This window comes from Thamnophis sirtalis, unplaced genomic scaffold, assembly GCF_051295495.1.
Source record: "Thamnophis sirtalis isolate CommonGarterSnake01/CBP01778 unplaced genomic scaffold, rThaSir2_p1.2 scaffold_3, whole genome shotgun sequence".
NCBI lineage: Eukaryota > Metazoa > Chordata > Lepidosauria > Squamata > Natricidae > Thamnophis > Thamnophis sirtalis.
In genome coordinates, this window is record NW_028261383.1 from 152,295,180 (window position 1) to 152,317,663 (window position 22,484).

The following is a 22,484-nucleotide window of genomic DNA, read 5'->3' on the forward strand; positions in this document are numbered from 1 at the left end:
TTTGGAAAAAAAAAGTAATTTTGGCAGTACATTCATTTTTATAGTAACTATCCTTCCTACCAGCGATAATTGCAAGTTCTTCCATTTCTCCAGATCTCATTTAATTTGTTGCATTAATTTTGTATAATTATCTTCTTTAATTGTTGCACATCTTGCTGTTAAATAAATTCCTGGGTATTTCAGTATTTCACCACCTGAAGATTTATTTTTTTTGAATCAACTCATTTTTCTGTTTCTCTGTAAAGTTTTTAAGCAGTATCTTCGTTTTTTCTTTGCTTATTTTCAATCCTGCCACTTTTCCATATTCTTTTATTTTTTCTTACTAGCTTGGGGCCAGTTTCTAATGATTCTTCAAATAAATACCAGGTCGTCCATAAGTGCTTGTAGTTTATATTTTTCTTTTTTTATTTCTATTCCTTTTGTAGCTGAGTCTTTTCTAACATTTCTATTTAGCACTTCCAATGTTAATATAAATCAGGGATAAAATTTGACCGGTTTTGTTGGAAGCAATGTCCTTCTAGGTTCAGTTCCAAGTAAGGAAAAAGGTACTGGAAACATGGAGGCTACTTGGAAAGATGGTTTAATGATGAACAGGACCACATGGCTTGAGGTCCTGGGGAAAAAGGTGATCACGTTTCAAGATGTTTGATGAAGAAGAAAAGAGAGAAAAGAAGGGGCTTGCTCGGTTTTTAATACTTTGTTCAGCCCCACCTCTCTGTTTCCTGTTCCTATGTAAGAAATGTATTATGATTGGTTGTTAAGTGTCCCATGGGGCTATGCAGGGGCAACTCTTTAGGTTGTGCTTTGAGTCCAAGTCCGAGCAGAGTTAAGCAAGGGTTAAAAGCCGAAAAATTCCTTATGTAGATGAGGCACATTGGTTCTCTTGCCTCCTCCTGTAGAGGGCGTTTTTTCAGAGGCTTTTTTAAACAGTTAAGCAGAGTCATCCATTGGGGACTCTGGCAGCAGCTAACCCAACCTGACCTCAACAGCTCTTGCCTTTTTTCTTTTATATTTTTACATTTTCATGATGGCAGGCAAGAGCAGAGTTGAAATCCTCTGTGATTGTGAAACAGCTGGAAAAGGTATGTAGTTTGGAGCGGGGGAGGAATTCAAAATGTAATTTGTAAGTAATTGTAAGTAATTTGTGTGTGTTTGTGTGTCCGTGTGTTTGTTTCTTCACTTAGAGGGAAGGGGGTAGGAGAGGCAGGGAGGACAGCCTGCCAGCTTTCTTTCTCTGTGTAAGGGCAGTGTTTCTTTCTTCACTCAGAGGGAAGCGGGTAGGAGAGGCAGGGACGGCAGCCCCCACCAGCTTTCTTTCTCTGTGTCGGGGCAGCCCGCCAGCAGAGGGGTCTGCTGGTGGGCTGGCACTTTCTTTCTTTCTAGAAAGCGGCTTTTGCCCGCCCTGCCACCTATGTCCGACATAGAGGCAGGACGCCTCTATGTCAGACACAGAAAGAAAGTGGCTTTTGGCCGCCCCACCTCTATGTCTTACATAGAAGCAGGACGCTTCTATGTCGGACATAGAGGCGGGGCGGCAGAAAGCGGCTTTCTTTTAAAAGAAAGAAAGCAGCTTTTGGCCGCCCCACCGCTATGTCCAACATAAAGGCGTCCTGCCGCTTTCTTTTTGCCTCACCAGCCGTAAACCTCAACGCACGTCACTGGTTTCAAGCCCTGTTCACCCTGAATCTAATGGGGTCCATGTGGCACAAAAAGGATTTTCCTGTAGGAAAAGATACGAGGGGTTAAATAAAGCAAAAAAAAAAATTTAAAAAGCTGCCTGATCACAATTGCCACCTATGAATGAATTCCCTATAGTTGTAGACTTTATATGAACAAGTATAATGAAAGATGGATTTATGTAAAATACAATAAGTTTTTTTTAAAAACCTGTTATATAAATGCATTAGAAATATATGTGCACTTGAACATTAATTGCACTGAATAACTATATATAGAATGGTAACTAATTACTACTTGTGGGAAGTTATCACTCAGCCCTCTCCCAGAGAAATGAAATATCCTAGGATGTTGAAAAGGTAGAATATTATATTTCCCCGGATGTGAAAGGGAAAAACGTTTTAAAGAGAAATTTCCTGCAGCTTCCTGCCTCCCACCCCCCCTTTTGTCAATGGGCCATTAAGAAAGCCCAGCTAGCCTCTTTACATAATAAAGACTTCTCCACTTCAGCTCCAGGAAGATGGGATGAAGGCATGATAATATTGGCACTTTACTCAACTCGCCACATGGCGTCTGAGAGCTCAACCAAACCTGGATTCAAAACACAGCCTGGAGATCAAAGGCCAGAGAGGGCATAAAACCCGGGACTCAGCATCTCAGTCCACCCTTCTCTTTTCTCCACCAACATTGAAGCATGTGATCACCTTTTCTGTACGGGACTCAAGCCATGTGGTCCTGTCCACCATTAAAACCATCTTTCCAAGCAGCCTCCATGTCTCCAGTGTCCTTTTTCTCCACTTGGAGCCGAACCCAGAAGGACATTTCTTTCAACATGCTAAAATAATGTAGCTTTCTTTTTTTTATTGTATTTTTAGTTTTTAATTTTATTTTATTTTTTACAATAAATGTATTTCTCTCTTTTGTGTTTGGTTTTTCTTTGTGGTTTGTCATGGTTTTAAAGGCAATTTTTAAAAGCTGCCTTGTTATTTGTAAGTAAATTGATGGGGTAATTCTGCAGTTTCCCATCTCTGCATTTTTATACATATGCCCGGGCTATCCAACCTTCTTGTGCACGCTTTGGCATTTTGAGGACATGAATCGGCAAAATTGGCCGATTCACCACAGAGGGAAGTGTACGGCTTGATTACTTTTAGAAATAATTGAAGGAGGAGAACATGTGTATATACTTTATAGTATAGTATATACTGAAATCACACACACCCTTGGATTTACCCAAACACAGAGTTGAATAGGTGAGGGAGTTTTCCGTGTGCCAAAGGAGCCCGCCTACAGATAATACTGTACAAGTAGTGCGGTTTATGGGCCCCGTTGGGGACCTCTAATTCTGCGTAGTCGAGGCTTTGGGGAGCTCGCCGCCTGCTTTTCCCTGCTCTGTCGGGTGAATGGAGGCATCTGTTCGGTAGACATCCGCCGAAGGAGGAGGGCTTGCAATTGGTCTCCGAAGTCTATGAGGATGGAGATTTCTTTCTTCTTCTTCCGAGAAGAGACCCTTTCTCTGAAGCAGACTTGGTCCAATTTGCTTGAGACGAAGTTCAAGCAAAGGGAGGAGCCGTTGGCGGCCATTGCGATGTCTCCAGTGCCGTTGCCCGCCTCTGTACCGGAGGGGAGGGGTGGGCAGTGAGGGGTATAAGTGGGGAGAGGAACTAAGAAAAGCGGCCGCTGTTCCAAGGTCCATCTAAAGCTGCGAAGATCGCACTTAATCTAACTGCAGGTGAGTCACACGGACCCTAACCAGTGGGACACGCAGCAAATGCATATTTTGCTTTGGCAAAAAGTGCACCAGAAAGCAGGCCGTTCTTTCTTTTACACTTTTGAGAGATGCAATCCCGCCTTAGGTGGAGAAAAACCTCGGGCGGGGAATTTCTATTTGCGAGGACGGAGGGGGGAAAGTTGGGAAAGTGTGTAAGCAACGAATCTCTGCATTACTGGGATTTCTTCGCCCCTCCAGCCTATCTAAATAGCGTTGAGAGGGAAGGGAGAATCCATCAAGTGAGACCCTATTTCGATCTAGACATGTAAAAGAAAAAGTGGGAGTGAACGCAAACTTGGGGAGACTGAATAGAAGGAAAGGACAGGACAGCCGAGAGAAGAAGGGATTGCCAGCTTTTTGGCTCTTGGAAACGGCACGCCAAAATGTTATTTTTTCATTTATTTTATTTAATTTGTCAAACGTACAAGACAACAGGTATAAGTATAAACATGGACATTAGCAAGGGAAATGAGTACAAATAAATGGGGGACCGTAGGACAGGGACGGAAGGCACACTGGTGCGCTTATGCACCGTCTCCTTTAGCGACCTCTTAGGAATCGGGTGAGGTCCATGGTAGACAGTTTAAGGTAGAAGCTGTTAAAATGTTATTTTAACGAAAGTACTGGATGTTCCAAAAACGCATTCAGATCTAGCTGTTTGAGAAGCTTTTGGGAGACGTTTATTTTCTTCAGATGCAGAGCCACAGATCTTGTCTTACAGGTGATGAATTTATTTTACGATGTCCATATGTATTATTACATAAAAACACAGAAAGGTGGCCCTCTAAATATCTGGATATCCATAACTGACTCCTTGAATTAGAGAAAAGACCTTGGGTTTTGCTGATTAATATAGTCTGTTGGTAGTATTTCTTAAGTTGGTGAAGTAAAAAGCTGAGGCTGTAATTTTATGTTATACTTTGCTCCACTGAAAAAATTGGTAGTCGGTGCTTTTGAGGGATCCTTGGTGCCCCCTGAGCTTTCTTGCAAACGTTTCATGACCCTAATTAGGTAATATTATCAGTGCTAGTAAGAAATGCAGTTATATTCTGGTTTTGCCTGTCTGTGTGGTTTTGCCGGTCTTAGAGATTCTTTGGTTGGGCTGTTTACTGATGGCTCTGGCAGATACTTGACTGGGGTATTTAGCTTATTTGACTGTTGGTTTGAAGTTAACTTTGGAGTTAATCTATGCTGTTCTTGGTGCTGATTACTGGTGGAGAGGTGTTGGGAGTCTTTTTGTTCTCTTTTGGGCTGGTTGATTGTCTCTTTTACATAGTCTGTAGATGTCATTAATGTCTATGTGTCCATTGATGACTGATTTCTCAGTGCCAGGTTTCTAAAAATTCCCTGGCATTTTTAGACTTGGCCTGCTCTAAGATTTGCACATTTTCCCAATTGAAATTATGTTTAGATCTGTCTATAGGATGTGAAATAAAAGAATTTTCATCATGCCGTCTGACTGCCAGTTCATGTCTTCTGCCTGTTTGTCCTACGTAGTGGTTATTGAAGTTCTTACACAGCATATTGTAGATGACTCCTGTTTTTCTTCTTCTGGGGTTGCTGTGTTGGCTTAGGATGCCTTGTATTTTGTATTTGTATTTATTAGTTTGTCAAATATGTACAAGATAGTAGGTATAAATATAAACATGGATGTGAACAAAAGAAATGAATACAAATAAATGGGGACAGTAGGACAGGGACGTTAGGCACACTTATGCATGCTTATGCACGCCCCTTTTACGGACATCTTAGAGTAAGAACCTTACGCTTAGTGAGGTCCATGGTAGACAGTTTAAGGTTGAAGCTGTGAGGGCTAGAGGATGTAGCAATGGAGTCAGGTAGAGCATTCCAGGTGTTAACCAATCTTGCTGAAGTCATATTTTCTCCAATTGAGTTTGGGCAGTTTATCTTGAGTTTGTATCTATTGTTTGCCCGTGTATTATTGAGGTTGAAGCTGAAGAGGTCATTGAGAGTTAAGACGTTGTAGCAGACAATTTTGTATACTGTGCTTAGATCATACAGCAGGTGGCACAGTTCCAGATTGTCTAAGTCACCTAGAGCAGGGATGTCAAACTGGATTTCTTCAAGGGCCAGATGAACACTGTAGTTCTCAACAGGCCGGCTGGGGAGTGGGGAATGCCTCCTACAGCACCCTGCTGGCCAAAACAGGGTGCAGGGGAGGCATGCATGACACACACACACACGCCACACTCTCTTTTGGCTGCCAGAGGCACCGTGGTCCAGTCCATCGCTATTTCCAGGCGACCCTGTGGGCCTGATTTAAGCATCCCACGGGCCTTGAGTTTGACACCCATGACTGAGAGCCTTCAGGGAAAAGCAGCATATAAATTAAGAAAAAAATATTACGGTGGTAATTGTGAAGAAGAAAGTGGAAAAGAGATTTTACATCAAAGGGGAGAAATATTAAATTAAGCCCATGGACATTTCCAGTAGGGTAAGTGAGCTTCTAATATAAATAAGCACCCTCTCTAATGAAGTTTCTTTGGAAGACTGCCTCTGATCCTTCAAACCCAGTCTAGTAAGTACAGGTATGACTGTGGGATAAATTACTCATAATATTAGTTGTCTTCCCAACAAATCAAATGATCAAAGCCTGCTCTAATTTTTTCTGCCACTTGTGCTTCTCTTTCATCAAGATGCAGTTTTGGATGGAAATGAGATTTTTCGATAGTTGTATATTTCTCTTTTTTAATTCAAAACGTCAAATTCAATACAAAAAAAAGCAAAGAAAGAGGACATTAGGGAGTGCAAGCAACAATAACACAAAAAGCTGTAGGAATAAAGGAACTTCTGACTTTCTTCTACACAGATAGAAACTATAAATTAATGTCTCTTTGATCTAGAATGAACTGCAACAAACAATACTTACATTTCATCGTCAACAATACTTCCTAATCAACATACCTAACTATGAAAACCTAAAGTTAAAATCTTATTATTTTCAGTTTCAAACAAAAAATCAAAGAGTAGTTTCTAAATGGAAACAAACCTAGAAAGTGTCATTTCTTTAATCAAAGCAGTCAGTTTTGCCATCTGCTAACTTCTTTGCATATTTCTTAATAAATTATGTTCAAATTAAATATTATATTTAATTCAAATATAATGAATATTTCTTAGCATTTAGTCATAGTTGAGCTAACGGCATAATCTCTTTCCAAGACAATTGCATTATGAACTTTTTTTAAGACAATCCACTTCTATTTTATTTCTCAGTATTTGTTTAACAAACCTTCTCCTTGTTCCCCTGACATTAAAGAATCGTGCAAATGTACCCCGACAACATATTTGTTATAGCCTTTTGCCATGTTGCCTCCAGCCCTGTCTGCAAGCTATGAATGAGAACGTCTATGTCGCCCAGAGCTATCTGGTGTTGAGTTGCATTTTCCCCTTTATCCTGACACAATTCAAGGGGAGTCTCAACGTGTATAAAATCCACTCAGAATTTCTTTGGAGGGTGATGTAGATACTAGGAATTGAGCCAGAAGATGGAAAATACCATGTTTTCCTGGAAATAAGACCCTTTTTGTCACCCAAAAAGGCACCTGGTCTTATTTGGGAGGGGAGATGTCATCCATTGATTCACCTCACACACACACACACACACACAGCCTCCTTTTCACTGTCAGAGGCCTTCAGAGATTTTTTCAGAGGCCAGCAAGGCTTTCCTGAAGGCCTCAGCAGCCGATAAGAGAAGTCCAGATCAATCTGGAGCTCCATTATCAGATAAAGAGGCCTTTAGGAAAGGCCTCTACAGCCAATACAAGAGCGCTGGATCGATCTATCTCCACCCTAGCTTAACTTTTACCCGTGCACCCTGGAGTGGGCAGGATCTTAATTAAGGTTTATTTTGGGGGTAGGGCTTATATTGGGCACATGTGTAAAAATCAAGCTAGGACTTTCTGAAAAGGTTATATTTTTGGGGAAACACAGTAACTAAGCAAAGGAGGAGGTAAATTCTGTGTTGATGAAATTTTGCACTGACGGAAGGACTTAATGGCTGTACTTGTGTACGTAGATCAAGGGGCTTGGACTCAAGTGGTCCTTGATTTACAACCATTCATTTAGTAATCATTCAGTGTTGCAATGGGGCTGAAAAGAAGTTCAGTTCATCAATGGGAATGGTCTTTTATCTTCCCACCGCCAAGAGTAACTCACCAAAGATTATCTAGACTCCTTTCAGTCGGGTTTCAGGCCTGGATACAGCACAGAAACCACTTTGGCCGCACTGACTGATGATCTCTGGTGGGCCAGGGATCGAGGTCATTCCTCTATCCTGGTGCTTCTTGACCTCTCAGCGGCTTTCGATACTATCGACCATGGTATCCTTCTGCGATGGTTGGAGGAGGTGGGAGTGAGAGGCTCCGTTCTACGGTGGTTCTCCTCTTACCTCTCTAACAAGTCGCAGTCGGTGTTGGTCGGGCGACAGAGGTCGACCCATAGGCCCCTTAAATGTGGGGTGCCGCAGGGTTCAGTCTTGTCCCCCCTCCTATTTAACATCTACATGAAGCCGCTGGGTGAGATCATTCGACAGCACGGGGTTAAGTATCATCAGTATGCTGATGATACACAGTTATATCTCTCTGCCCCGTGCCAGCTCTGTATAGCGGCGGATGTGATGTGCCGGTGCCTGGAGGCTGTTAGGATCTGCATGGGGGTAAACAAACTCATACTCAATCCCGACAAAACTGAGTAGCTATGGATGTTGCCCCCGAAGGACAGCCCAGACAGTCCATCCTTGATCCTAGGGGGGGTGAAAACCTACACCCCTCAGAGAGGGCTCGCAATCTGGGGGTCCTCCTGGATTCACAGCTGACACTGGAACACCATTTGTCGGCTGTGACCAGGGGGGACTTTGCCCAGGTTCGCCTGGTGCATCAATTGCGGCCCTACTTGGATCGGGAGGAACTCCAGTCTGTCACTCACGCCCTAGTCACCTCAAGGCTGGATTACTGCAACATGCTCTACAGGGGCTACCCTTGAAAAGTGTTCGGAGACTGCAATTAGTCCAGAATGCAGCCACGCGAGCGATATTGGGTATACCTAGATACACCCATGTTACATCTATCCTCCGCGAGCTGCACTGGCTACCTGTTGGTCTCCAGATGCAATTCAAAGTGTTGGTTATTACCTTTAAAGCCCTACATGGCTTAGGGCCAACATACTTGCGAGACCGCCTACTGCCACACTCCTCCCAACGGCCAGTAAGATCCCACAGGGTGGGCCTCCTTCAGATGCCATCAGCCAGACAATGTCGGCTGGCGGCTCCTCGGAGGAGAGCCTTCTCTGTGGCTGCTCCAACCCTTTGGAATGAACTACCTCCAGAAATCCGGACCTTACCCACTCTCATGGCCTTCAGAAAAGCTGTCAAGACCTAGCTATTCCAGCATTGTTGAGGTCCAGCCCCAACTGAAACGAATGTATCCGTGTTGTTTTTTAATCTGTCTTTTTTTTATTCTTATTTTTTTATTGTTTTTTTTCCCCTCGCTGTAAGCCGCCCGGAGTCCTCCAGGATTGGGCAGCCTATAAATAAAATTAAACTCAAGCTCAAATAGAAATTCTGTGTCCTCCCAAACTTGCGGGATGCATCTCTCCCTATTCCTTCACAAAGTTTGCTTCTTCCTGGTAGGTTTCAGCTATGTGGCTCTATCTAGCTGTCCTGGTGGGACTTTACTTCCTTCACCGATGGTACCGGGAGAGACAGACAGTGGAGAAACTGACAGAAAAGTATGTCTTCATTACTGGCTGTGATTCTGGCTTTGGGAACCAGCTAGCCAGGCAATTGGATGCTCGGGGCCTGCGGGTGTTGGCTGCTTGTCTCACTGAGAAGGGAGCACAGGAATTGGAGAGACTCACATCGGACAGGTTGAAAACCACCCTGCTGGATGTCACCAGCACCGAGAATGTTGCAGCAGCGACCGAATGGGTGAAAACATGTGTGGGGGACAAAGGTAACCAACTCCTTCTATTTATATTAATACTCTGGCCATATTTATTGTATGTATGTAGATCAAGGGACTTGGGTTCAGGTAGCCCTTGACGTACAATCATTTATTTAGCAATTGTTCAAAGTTACAATGGCACTGAAAAAGTAACTTACAATTGGTCCTTGTACTTATGACCTTCACAGCATCCCCACAAAATGTGGGTGCCTAACAACCGGAGTCTATTTATGACAGTTGCAGTGTCTCAGAGTCACATAATTGCCCTTTGTAACAAGCTTCCAACAAGCAAAGGCAATGGGGAAAACCAGATTCGCTCAACGACTGTGTGATTCACTTGACTGCATTAAAGGCTATAAAATCAGGCATGACTCACTTAACAATCACCTTGCTTAACAATGGAAATTCTGACCCCAATTGTGGTCACACAATTGGTCCCCATTGTGCCAACACTTGATTTCAAATATTAGCTGCTAGGATAAAGTGTTTTATGTCTTTAGCAGTAAGCGAATTTAACATGAGAATCCAGCATTGTCACGATTAAAATGACAAAAGTTAGGTGGCTAAAGTGAAAACAGACTCTTTTTTTCTTTAAATTTTCTTTAAAAGCAGCAGTTAGGAAATTCTACCTTGATCTAAACAGTTTCAGAGAACAGGAGTAAGTCATTTATCTCATCCATGCAATGTTCTCCTTCTCCCCTGAGCCGGCCTCTGAGGAAGCATTGGAGGAGTCATCTAAAGGAGACACTACACTTGCATCAGATAGACACACAATGCTAGCTATACAATAAAGCCTGCTTCATGACACTTGTACAAATAAATGATGCAATGTGTAACCTTTGTCATTCCTCTGACATCACGACATAAGTGTCATCATCACTTCCCTCCCCTTAAGCAACACTCCCAGTGGTGAGATTCAAATAATTTAGCAACCGGTTCTCTGCCCTAATTACCAGCTGGGTAGGCGTGGCTGGGTGGTCATGTGATTGGGTGGACATGGCCACTCGACATCAAACACGTCGAGGGGTGCTTCACCTCGCCTCTTGTGACCGTGGAGATGCTGCAACACTCGTAAGTGTGAAAAACGGTCATAAGTCACTTTTTTCAGTGCCATTGTAACTTTGGTTACTAAATGAACTGTTGTAAGTCAAGAATTACCTGTACAAAAATACAAAAAGCTTATTTACTTCCAAAAAGCTGCTCTAAATATCAATCATTAGATCAGAAATACCTGCAAGCCGGAGTTACAAATCAGGCAGGATGCTAGAACACTTTGAGGAATTAAAATAGTTAATATGCAGTAATAACTATCAGCAGCCAACTCTTACTCATAAAGTGAAACCCTTTAGTTAAGAGATCATTTAAGCTCTCTAGAAAGTGGGTGGGCATATTTGGGCTACAAAATGCCGAGCTAAAGTGACAAATTAACAAATTATATAAGGGAGCCAGGTTCAAGGCTCCCAAGCTTATCAGGACCACAAGAAAATTAGTACGTGACACAGATATCTAAATAAACTTCAAGCATGGTGCCATGTTACTAAGTTTTATTATCATGAAAGAAAATTAAAGAAAATTGGATCCACCCCCCTACCTCCTTTTTTAAGATCTTACTATCAGTGAGCAATCATGTCCCTTGACCACTCCAAAGCAATGCAAAAGCACCAAAGGTGCTTTTTCAAGAGGCAGCTGGACTTTCTGAAAATCAAGAAAGTCCAGTTGCCTCTTGAAAAAAACCACCTTTGGGACAGCCATGACCTGGATGAATTACGAATCCCCATAGACAAGGAACTCCTGTGCTTGGTGAACTGACAGAGCATCACTGTTCCCTCTAAGGTGCGTGGCTGCGCGGCCGCGCACGTGGAAAGAAACCCCCGCGCAGCAGTTTCTAACTGCCGTGCAGAGATTTCTACCAAAGGAAACGTGGGGAAGTCCTTTGCAGGCGGCTAGAACTGGCCCCCCGCAAATGACCTCCCCAGACTTGTTTTGATGAGCCGCCCGTGGAAGTGGTGCCTCTCCCTCCACGTGGAGCACCTGAGCTGACCCCCGCGTTATCCCTCCCCCTTCCTCCTCTGCCGTGCTTTTGAGGCCGCGGGAGCTAGTAGGAAAGCGGCAGAGGTGGAGGCGGCGGCAGGGGTAACCCAGAGCCCAGCTGAGGTGCTCCGAGCGGAGGGGGAGGCATCACTGCCGCTGCCATGGTCGGGGGCGCCAGCGGGAGCTTTGCCAGTGAAGGAGAAGAAGAGGACTGGCGGCTTTGAAATGCAACCCCCTGGTCCCGCCGTCCGCGGATTTGATTTGGCATAAGTGGGGGCCGAACACATGCTGCGCCGACTTTGCGCAGTGAGGTGGAGTAATTCAACCCCCCCAAAGAACGTGTGTGTGTGTGTGTGTGTGTGTGAGAGAGAGAGAGAGAGAGAGAGAGAGAGAGAGAGAGAGAGAGAATTGGATCAAAATTAGTGGCCAAAGGAGTGGAGGGAGGGAGGGAGGGAGGGAGGGAAGGAAGGAAGGAAGCCCTGCCCCCTGTGAAAAAAACTGAAGATGGAGCAGTGAATGAATAAACCATAAAAGCAACAAATAGTTAATGCGTAAGTAAGCTGAGGAGCAAGTTCTCAACTAAGGAAGCAATATAAGAAAGAAATATAAAAAGCTCAATATGCCAAAACACTTATTTTAGTCTTCATTTAATTACTTGTATTGTAGTCTGATGTAACATCTTTTTAAAGTTAACGTTAGTTAGAAAAGATAGGGTACAAAACTTAAATAATAAAAAAATTGTACATTCATTTTGAAAAATAAATGCAATACTTGATTAATTTCATATCTTTATTTAAAATAGCTTTGGCATGGCATATGGTTTTATCGATTCAGTTGGAAATGATGTGGATGTTGTATCTGATTCTGAGGTATATATATTCTTAAGTAACATAACATATAGCATATTGTCCAAACTTGCTAGACTATTTAATTGATCTTACTATTTTAAAGGGGGAGAGTTTCATGATAAATTATTTTATTACATTTATGTTGCATTTATATATTATATTTATTACATTTATATTCCACATTATATATTTGTATTGTTATTTTAGTGTTTATTGTCAATTTTGATAGATATTATATTGATATATCAATACTGATTTTAATCATACTAAATAACAATTACTGCTATTATTTATCAGCATTAAATATTTACAGTTTTTAATATTGAGTTAGTCATATTTTAGAATAATAGCATTATCTTTTAATAGGATAATTGGCAAAATCTAATTCAAATGTGATGGGTTGCATTCCAAAGGAATGGGAGAGGACAGGTTGCCTGCAAAATGCCAGGAGTCAGACCCCGGCTGTTGGTGCCATGTCTCTCTCTAGGCAGTCTAACAATGTAAAAGCTGAGCAGAGAGCCTTTTTTTTCAGGGTGAGCGGAAAAGTATAGTGTTTGAGTGGCACTTTTCATGCCTGGCATTCATCAGGCTGAAACCTTGCTAGCAGAAGGCGCTTGACGCTTGGAAGGTTGCGCAAATGTCCAGCAGATGTGGCAGCAGTTCAAACTGTTGCTCTCTTAGGTGCTCAGGCATGAAACTGTGCAGCTCAAACACTACTTTTCCACTCACACTGAAAAAAAATTAGAGGGAACATTGCAGAGCACCCTTTCACAAACAGGAGAAGCAATCCTTAGATCAATTTGCACCACTTAAAGATATCAGCTGGTCTCACCTCACAAGATACCCTAAAGAAATCATCCAGATTTAAAGAAAGGATCACATGCTCTCAGAAAGGCAGAAAAACAAGAAACCATTGGTTGCTCTTAACACCACTGGATGACATCGCCAGGTCTTACTGCTTTAGCAGAGTAAGGAAGATACTCAGAGATGATTCACCCTGGTCAGTGTGTCTTTGCACTTCTACCATCAGGCAGAAGACATTGAAGTATAGCCAGCTGAACAAATAGGTTTAAAAATAGTTTCTATCCTTGGGCTGTCAGACTTTTAAATACAACCACGATCACTCCATGAACACGCGGAAACGTATGAGTAGATTTTTCTTTTTCTTGTTTCGTTTCCACTATAATTTTGCACCAATGAGGCTAAAACCAATTTCGTTGTATTTATTTTGTACAATGACAATAAAGACTATACTAAAAAAAACCAGTGCCAAGCTTGCATCCTGTCGCTTGGAAATACACCCCAAAAGGACAGTGCCAGGAACCACTAAAGCTGCATAAAGTCCCTAATGAAGCAAAGCAAAGTACCAGCATAGAAAAAATAAAACTCTGGAGAAGCTCAGGCAACAGTAAGTCTGGGCGTACTTCCAAGAAACTTTAGCTGCTACAATGTAATAAGGGTTAACCGGACAGGCAGTTTCTGTAAGCAGGGCAATAAAAGATTAGGCTAGAAACAATATCAGAATGTTTCTTTCCTGACTTCCTTACAGGATTAACCCTGTAAAGTGGGAAAAAAACAAAATGAGATTTCTTCCAACAACTGGTTCTTCAAGCTGCCTAGAAAGTTAACAACTGGTTCTCCTGAATAGGTGCGAACTGGCTGAATCCCACCACTGAACTAAGTTGAGATTGTTTTTTTGTTACTTTTCTCCTTATCCCTTTCTGTTTTGGAAAAATGGGCAATTTTGGTTGTGACAATGAATATATTTTACACAACCCTTAGAGCAGTGGTAATGCTCCAGTTCTGAACAAAGTGAGGATCTAGAATGACAGGGAAATCATGACCGTGTGTTTTTCTTCTTATTCAGGGCTCTGGGGCTTGGTAAACAATGCAGGTAAAAGTATACCTGTAGGTATCAATGAATGGCTGACAAAGGAGGACTTTGCCAAAGTGCTGGATGTCAACTTGCTTGGGCTGATTGATGTGACGTTGCAGATGTTGCCCCTGGTGAGGAGAGCCAAAGGGAGGCTGGTCAATATAAGCAGTGTGGTGGGAAGATTAGCATGCGGTGGAGGAGGGTATAGCATATCCAAGCATGGTGTGGAAGCCTTCTCAGACACTTTGAGGTAAGCTTTAAGTTTCTTTTTTGATTAGTTGAAGCACATGGATCTCTTCCCAGCTCCTTTTGAAAGAAGTAGATTCAAATAGTCTAAGCTGCATTGATTTCTAGCAGATGCTGTGAAATATGGTTGTGTCTGTTAAGGATTGTCCCAAACATTTAAACGTGCACTTACCATATTTTTCAGAGTATGAGACACACTCCCCCCCCTTTAAAAGAGGGTGAAAATTTGGGTGCATCTTACACGCCAAGTGTAGTCCTGTCCACCCACCGGCTCCCACCCTTTAGCCTGTACCTTGCAACAATTTACCACCTTGCAGCCAACCCGGAAAATGGGGCTTGCGGAGGCAGCAATAGGCTATGGCAATCCCTGCAGCCTGAAACAGCTGATCATTGGGAGGCCCATACTGAAATTGAAAGTGAAACAGGCTGTTTGCTGCAAGGTGGCAAATTGCTGGGAGGCAGAGGCAGATTTTTTTTCTTGTGCTAATCAGGCTAAACTGAAACAGACTGTTTGCTGTTTGCTGCAAGGAGGCAAATTGATGGGAGGCAGAAGCAGATTCCCCTCTTGTGTTCCTCCCCAAAAGCTAGGTGCGGCTTATACTTTGGAGCATCTTATACTCCCAAAAATACAGTATTTTGCTTGAGATAAAAGTGGCACTGGAAGAACAATGTTTTGGTAAGCAGGCAATATCCAAGTAGAAATAGTAATAGTACTTGGACTTATATACTGTTTCACAGTGCTCTATAGCCCTCTAAACAGTTTACAATAGTAAATAATAACAATTTACAAATAAATGGAGGAACAGGAGAAATAGGAATGAACAAGTTGTCTAGGCATAGCTGAACTTCAACACTGGACTAGTGTGCTGTCCAAATAGTAGTAAATGGGACCAGTAGAAAATTAGATGTGTTTTATTTTATTTATTTTAAAGCTAATTAAAATGAAATGTGGAAATAAAGGCTATTCAGGCATGCCTTTAGCATTTTTGCCTGTTATATCAAAATTGTAATTGAGCACCTGATTTGGGAAACTTCCTGGGACCACAGTTAAGACTTTCCTATGGCTTTACCTTCTGCACTTCTGTCCTAAACCTTGCTTTGCACTGTGGTTTGCTGAATAAGCTACAATTTAACATGCTAAAAATCATAAATAAATCAATTATTGTAAATTGGAGTAGCTTGGTTCATGGAACATACTGAAACAAAACAAAATAAAACAAGCTATGTTATCTGATCAATTACATGCAAAGAGATAATTTGAGTTTTAGGTCTTTATGCTACCGCATAGTGGTCATCCTGATTTTTACAATCTGGAGGTATTAGCCCTACTCTTGGAGGTCTTTCTATTTTGGTTGTGCTTATTGAAAACCAAAATAAATTATGACAAGCTTTAAATCGGGTTCTAGGGATCAAGACACCCCCGGGAGGAAAGGAGATACACTTACACTAAGGCTATTCCTGGTAGTTCTGGATAAACTGAGTACAAATAGCCCCCAATGTGTAGCCACAATTGAGCCCAAAATTTATATTGCTAAGTGAGAAATTTGTTAAGTGAAATTTGCTCTATTTTACAACATTTCTTACCACATTTGTTAAGTGAATCATTGCAGTTCTTAAATTAGTAACATGGTTGCTAAGTGAATCTGGTTTCCCCACGGACTTTGCTTTTCAGAAGGTCACAAAAGGGGATCACGTGACCCCAGGACACTGCAACCATCATAAATGTGAGTCAGTTGTCAAGCATCTAAATTTTGATCACATGACCATGGGGATGCTACAACGGTCATAAATGTGAAAAATGCTCATAAGTCATTTTTTCAATGTTGCTGATCAGTCACTAAGCGAAGTGTTGTAAGTTGAGGACTACCTGTATTACTCCATTACATTGATGTTGTTTTTCATTATATTCTTATTGATGTTGTGCTTATGCTATCTTGCCCAAAATCTAACAATGGAGGCTGGTTATAAATACTGTTACATAAATCAATAAAAGCATTCCATCCCTTGACAATTGTTGCCAACAGAAACACACATCCTGCAAATGTTTTATAAACTTTGGAGCTTTCTAATGGAAGCCTTCTTTTTTCATTTCCTCAACCAGCTTTGGGGAGGTTCAGAATATGAAAGAACCATTCTCTGATGTGACAATACACTTAATATTAAAATATGCTGACAGCGTTGGCTCCTTCAGCTAAGAAATGGAGACAAGGAGGATAGATAGATTCATGTAGTGAATATAGAAGATGGATTTGAAGAACAGAGGAAAGGTCTGTTACCCTGGCAACAATCGGATAAATGAGCCAAAACAAACACCATGTAGACCTAAAGCTACTTTTACTAGCTATAGTAACAGAATCTTGCAAGCCTGAATGTGCTTCCCTTCCCCCCTTATTTATCTTCATGTGAATTGGGGTATGAGTTCCTCTCTTGAGGTGTTTTCTCAACTCCTTTCTTGATCTGGCTCAAGCCTAATTTATCTGATCATTGGCTTAGTAACAGATCTTCCCTCTGTCCCTCAGGGCCATCCAGTTCACGAACTGCAACAGTAGCCTCACAGTGGCCAGGTCAGCCTGGTGTTTTTTTTAACCTCTGCTTACTCAAAGTGATAAACTTGGCCACACACACATACCCTCCTATCAGCTCTGAGGGGGCACTCAGAGGGCCTCGCCTCAGTATTGAACCCCTGCCACACACACTCCTTTCCTCCATTCATTCCCTGTCATTGGGTTTCTGAAATGCTGCATTCCCTTTATACCTCTTGGAGGAGTGTGTGTGTGTGTGTATATGTGTGTTACCTCTAATAAGAATTAATATTGGGATGAACCAGTGGTGGGTTTCAAACAAATTTTTAGAACCTCTTCTGTAGGTGTGGCCTGCTTTGTGGGAGTGACTTGCCGGCCATGTGACTGGGTGGGCATGGCCAACTTGTAAAATGTGGTGAAACTCACTTAACAACGCTCTTGCTTAGCAACCAAAATGTTAGCTCAGAAATTCTGGCATTTGAAGCACACAAGTCTTAAAGCTGTCAAGTTACAAGACCCTTGCACCCCTAACCCTTTAGAGAGAAAAAACCCAGCGGTGTTCAAACTTTACAGCTTTAAGATTTGTGGGCTTCAACTCTCAGAATTCCTCCTCCAGTCATGTTGGCTCAGGAACTCTGGCATTGAAGTGTGCAAGTCTTAAAGCTGTCAAGTTACCAGACCCTTGCACCCTTAACCCTTTAGAAAAAACCCCAGGGGTGTTCAAACTTGACAGCTTTAAGACTTGTGGACTTCAACTCCCAGAATTCCTCCTCTCCTCTGGAGAGAGCTGGAACCGGTTCTAAATGGCACTGTAGATTTGTGGAACCTCTTCTATAGAACTGGCAGGAACCCACCCCTGGGATGAACCGGGGAAGAGAAGGAAGACTCTGCTTGTATTCACCAATCCTCTAAGGAACAAGTCCACAGAGGCACTGGAGTGGTATACCTAACCATTTTTTCTCAAAAGCAGCAGAAGACCAAGATTTTCCAGGTTTTTTTTTCAATATGAAAAATGCTGACTGTATTTTGTCACATGATCGTTCTAAAGAGCATCAGTAAATCATCAAGCTGGATGTTCTACATATTTTTTAAAAAGGACATTCATTTGCTTTCCAGTGTGGGAAAAGTTAGTTTTGGACTCTTTTTTTTTCATGCTTACATAGATCTGGCCAGACACAAAAAATCCTTTATAGCCTTGGAGAGTAGACTAAAATACACAAGTAATAGATACCTTACTCTGTCTAACGTTGAAACAAATGTTTGTTTAAACATTCATGTGGACACAAAACTGATACCAACATGATGTAATATTTTAACTAAAGAGAAAAAAGCCATAGAAATGTTTACTTTAAATTAAGCAATTTCCACAAATTTTACCAATTTCCTTGAAAGGGCTTTCCCCTGCCCCCTTATTGGGAAAAATATATAGAAGTTGAGCAAGAGATGATAATTGTGCTGCAGGTTTATTCTGTGTTCTGCAATGAGTCTTTGGCTATTTCCTTATATGCAAAAAGTCTACCCTTGGAATTTAGCATTCAAAACAGATTTTTGCAGACATATATTCTTTGTTCTGCATCTCCTTATTCTTTCTTTTTATCCTATTCAGGCGTGAAATTTCTCCTTTTGGGATGAAGGTCAGCATTATTGAGCCAGGTACTTTCAGAACAAGCATTATCCAACCTACAATAGATAACTTCCAGACCTCATGGAACAAAGCACTTTCTGAAACCAAAGAAGTCTATGGACAGCTATACTTTGATAACTGTGAGTTGAAATATGGGCAGCTGGGCTCTAGATAGATATGTGTATGTGTGTGTGTGTATGTATATGTATGTATGTATGTATGTATGTATGTATGTATGTATGTATGTATGTATGTATGTTGTATTTGTGCTGATAAATAAATAAAGGGAGACTAGTATAGATCTATTTCAAGCTATTTAGCTCTCATCAGCTAGCCATACCCTTACTGGGAATCGAACCTGTGCTGTATTGCATCTTAGGCAGATGTGTTAACCACTGAGCCACAGAGCTCGACTCCTTATCAGCCAGGCCAGGGTGAAAGGTATCTATTTAGATTTACAACCCCTGGTATGCCCAAATATGGGAGGAAGATCACTACTTCCATTCTCTGTCCTTCGGCTCATCACAAGAGACCATCCAGACAGAAACCCAATCCTGGAAGCACCAAGCCTGAAGATGACGAATGAGACTTCGTCGAAACGTCGCAAAGACACCTCCAATTTTACGCGGGAGAAAACCTGAATAACTAGAGACGTGTGTGTGTGTGTGTGTGTGTGTATTTAGAGTCACAACCCCTGGTAAGCCCCAATTATGGGAGGAAGCTAACTGCTTCCATCATCTGTCAATCGGCTCATCACAAGAGTCCATCACGACAGAAACCCAATATTTTTACTGTTACCTTTCTTATATTTGTGTTTTTTTTATTTGTGCTGATAAATAAATAAAGGGAGACTTTATTTATCAGCACAAATAAAAATAAAAAAACATATATTTGGAGGTGAGTGTATCACAAATGCAGAACCTACAACAGTTCAAAAACCATGGAAGACTTGAAAAATATCTGTTCCATAAAAACTAGTTAAGAAGCTCATTATCTGTCTTAAATGAGAAAACAAGATAGTAATGGGAAATTTGACTTCACACTGCTAATTATAAGCATTGATATGTGTCAGGTCCAAGCTCAGAGATTACAGAGCAAAATCTGAACGCCATCCTTTATTTGTTTACACCTAATGGACAGAGAGGGACTCAGTGGCTAAGATGCTGAGCTTGTCAGAATGTTTGGCGGTTTGAATCCCTAGTGCTGCATAATGGAGTGAACTCCCATTACCTGTCCCAGCTTCTGCGAACCTAGCAGTTCGAAAGCATGTAAAAATGCAAGTAGAAAATTAGGAATCACCTTTGGTGGGAAGGTAACAGTGTTCCGTGCGCCTTTGGCGTTTAGTCATTTCGACCACATGACCACGGAGACATCTTTGGACAGCACTGGCTGTTTGACTTATAAACGGAGATGAGCACTGCCTCCTAGATTCAGGAACGACTAGCACATATGAGTGAGGGGAACCTTTACCTTTACTAATGAATAGAACCTTGCCAGCTTAAAGCTATAATATTCTAACTCAGGGGTCCCTAACCCCTGGGCTGTGGCCCATTGAGAAGTGGGCCATGTGAGTGGTGGGCATGCATGCAGGCAGCTTCACTTGTGTGAGCAGCAAGCACTCAGACAAAACCAACCCCTCCACTGGACCACCATGGCCCATTCAGAAGTAGGCTGTGCGACTGCAGGGCAGTTCTCCACCTGCGTGAGCTCCACTTGCCCAAGTGTGAGCAGTGAGAGCTCATGCAGAAAGCTCCATTTGTACTACTGCTACTCACACAGAACCATCTCTCCCCCCACCCCACCCACTGGGCTACCAAACTGGAAAGGTCAAGGACCACTGTTACAATCTATTGCAGCTATATTGGGAGAGATTCTACCAATGGCTACCCTAAACACCTTCTCCCTCCTCTCACCATCCAGGTCAGGTTTCTTATTCTGGCCTGTCTCCAGGAAAGCTATGTGGTGCCAAAACTCTCCCCCACTATTCTTCCAAGTGCACATTCCATGGCAACATGTCTGACAGTGATTTATGGTCTTTTACAATCCTGCATTGCCCCCATCTGTTCAGCCGGAACTCTTTTCTTTGGTAATTGTGGATAGAAATGGCACCAGGTCAGGGAAAGCTCGGTTAGAGGCTGGATCTCAAGGAGCAGTTGGTTCTTTGAATTATCAAAAGCTAGTAAGCCATTGTAGAATTCATTCTCTTTTTTTCTTCACACAGTATTGAAGATCGTACAAAACATCGTAAACCACAGCAACAAGAACCTCTTCTTGGTCACCGATTGCATAGAACATGCCCTGACCTCCCGCTACCCTCGGGCTCGCTACAGCTGTGGCTTGGATGCCAAACTCTTCTACCTTCCAATGTCTTACTTGCCAAGCTCAGTAGCAGACTTCATAATAACCTACACTTGGCCAAAACCAGCACAAGTATGTTCAGGATAAACCCACAAACCAAAGCTTCCTCTTTGGTCCTCGACTTAACAACAGTTCATTTAGTGACCGTTTGAAGTTACAATGGCACCGAAAAAAGTAACTTATGACAGTTTTTCACACTTAACAAGCATGGTCACGTGATCAAAATTCAGGCGCTTGGCAACTGGCTCATATTTATGACGGTTGCAGTGTCCTAGAGTCACGTGATCTCCTTTTGCAATCTTTTGACAAGCACAGTCAATGGGGAAGCCAGATTCACTTAACAGCCAGTGTTACTAACTTAACAGCTGCAGTGATTCACTCAATAACTGTGGCAGGAAAGGTCATAACATGGGGCAAAATTCACTTAACAAATATCTCGCTTAGCAATAGAAATGTTGGGCTGAATTGATGTCATACGTTGAGGACGGCCTGTATAATGCAGAATTATCTATACCTAAAAAGAGAGCCAATAATATTTCATCAGCTCTGAACTGTTGGGTCATATAGCTTAAGTTGCCTTGCAACACTAATTGGCCTGAGTGAGTCTTCTAGAAATAATAACAGAAGGTGCAGCTGTATGACCTGGCCTAGAAAGGCTTATGAATTATGCAGAATCCTAGCAACAAGTTCTAGAAAAGAAAGAAACCACCACACGTTTCCGATGACATTTTTGATCAATGTTTTTTGTTAGTAAAAATGAATTTTAAAAAAGCTTGGAAAAAATATTTTCTGGAATAAAATTCTATTTGAAATGATAAAACTGAAGTGTGCTTTGCATGATATTTATTTATTTATTATTTTATTTATTTTGTTAAGCATGTATAAGATAACAGATATAAGTACAAACATGATTATGAATATAGGAAACGGATACAAATAAGGGGGGACAGTAGGACAGGGACAGTAGGCATGTTGGTGTGCTTATGCATGCCCCTTATAGACCTCAGGAATGGGATGAGGTCAACAGTAGACAGTCTAAGGTTAAAGTTGTGGGGGGGGTGAAACCAGAGAGCCAGGAAGTGCATTCCAGGCATTGACCACTCTGTTGCTGAAGTTGTATTTTCTGCAATCGAGTTTGGAGCAGGTTACCTTAAGTTTGTATCTATTTTGTGCTGGTCTATTGTTGCGGTTGAAGCTGAAGTAGTCATTGACAGGTAGGATATTGTAGCAGATAATTTTGTGTACTATGGTCAGGTCAGACCGAAGGCGGCATAGTTCTAAATTGTCTAAGCCCAAAATTTCAAGCCTGGTGGTATAAGTATTCTGTTGTGAGCAGAGGAATGGAGGACTCTTTTCGTGAAATATCTCTAGACTTGCTCAATTATATTAATGTCTGATATACAGTGTGGATTCCAGACAGATGAGCTGTATTGGAGAATAGGTCTAATATGTTTTAATCCTACGTAGTAGGGATGGCAGCAGAATGTCTGTAGTGTATGGGATAAGAACTGGATTTCATCTTTTTCAATCTTTTTTAAACAACATTGTCCAAATAAACTGGATCAAACAAC

The 22,484-nt window shown here is 41.9% G+C and overlaps 1 protein-coding gene across 1 annotated transcript; it reads left to right on the forward strand.

The window, feature by feature from the left end:
* The first annotated feature begins 3,303 nt into the window (after nucleotides 1-3,303).
* On the forward strand, nucleotides 3,304-21,733 carry LOC148048258 (17-beta-hydroxysteroid dehydrogenase type 6-like). Its single transcript, XM_087710449.1, has 5 exons — nucleotides 3,304-3,409; nucleotides 9,096-9,417; nucleotides 14,155-14,413; nucleotides 18,538-18,695; nucleotides 20,777-21,733. The coding sequence occupies exons 2-5, from the start codon at nucleotides 9,105-9,107 to the stop codon at nucleotides 20,998-21,000; spliced, it is 954 nt and encodes a 317-aa protein (XP_087566575.1). The 5' UTR covers nucleotides 3,304-3,409; nucleotides 9,096-9,104; the 3' UTR covers nucleotides 21,001-21,733.
* The last annotated feature ends 751 nt before the right edge of the window (nucleotides 21,734-22,484 follow it).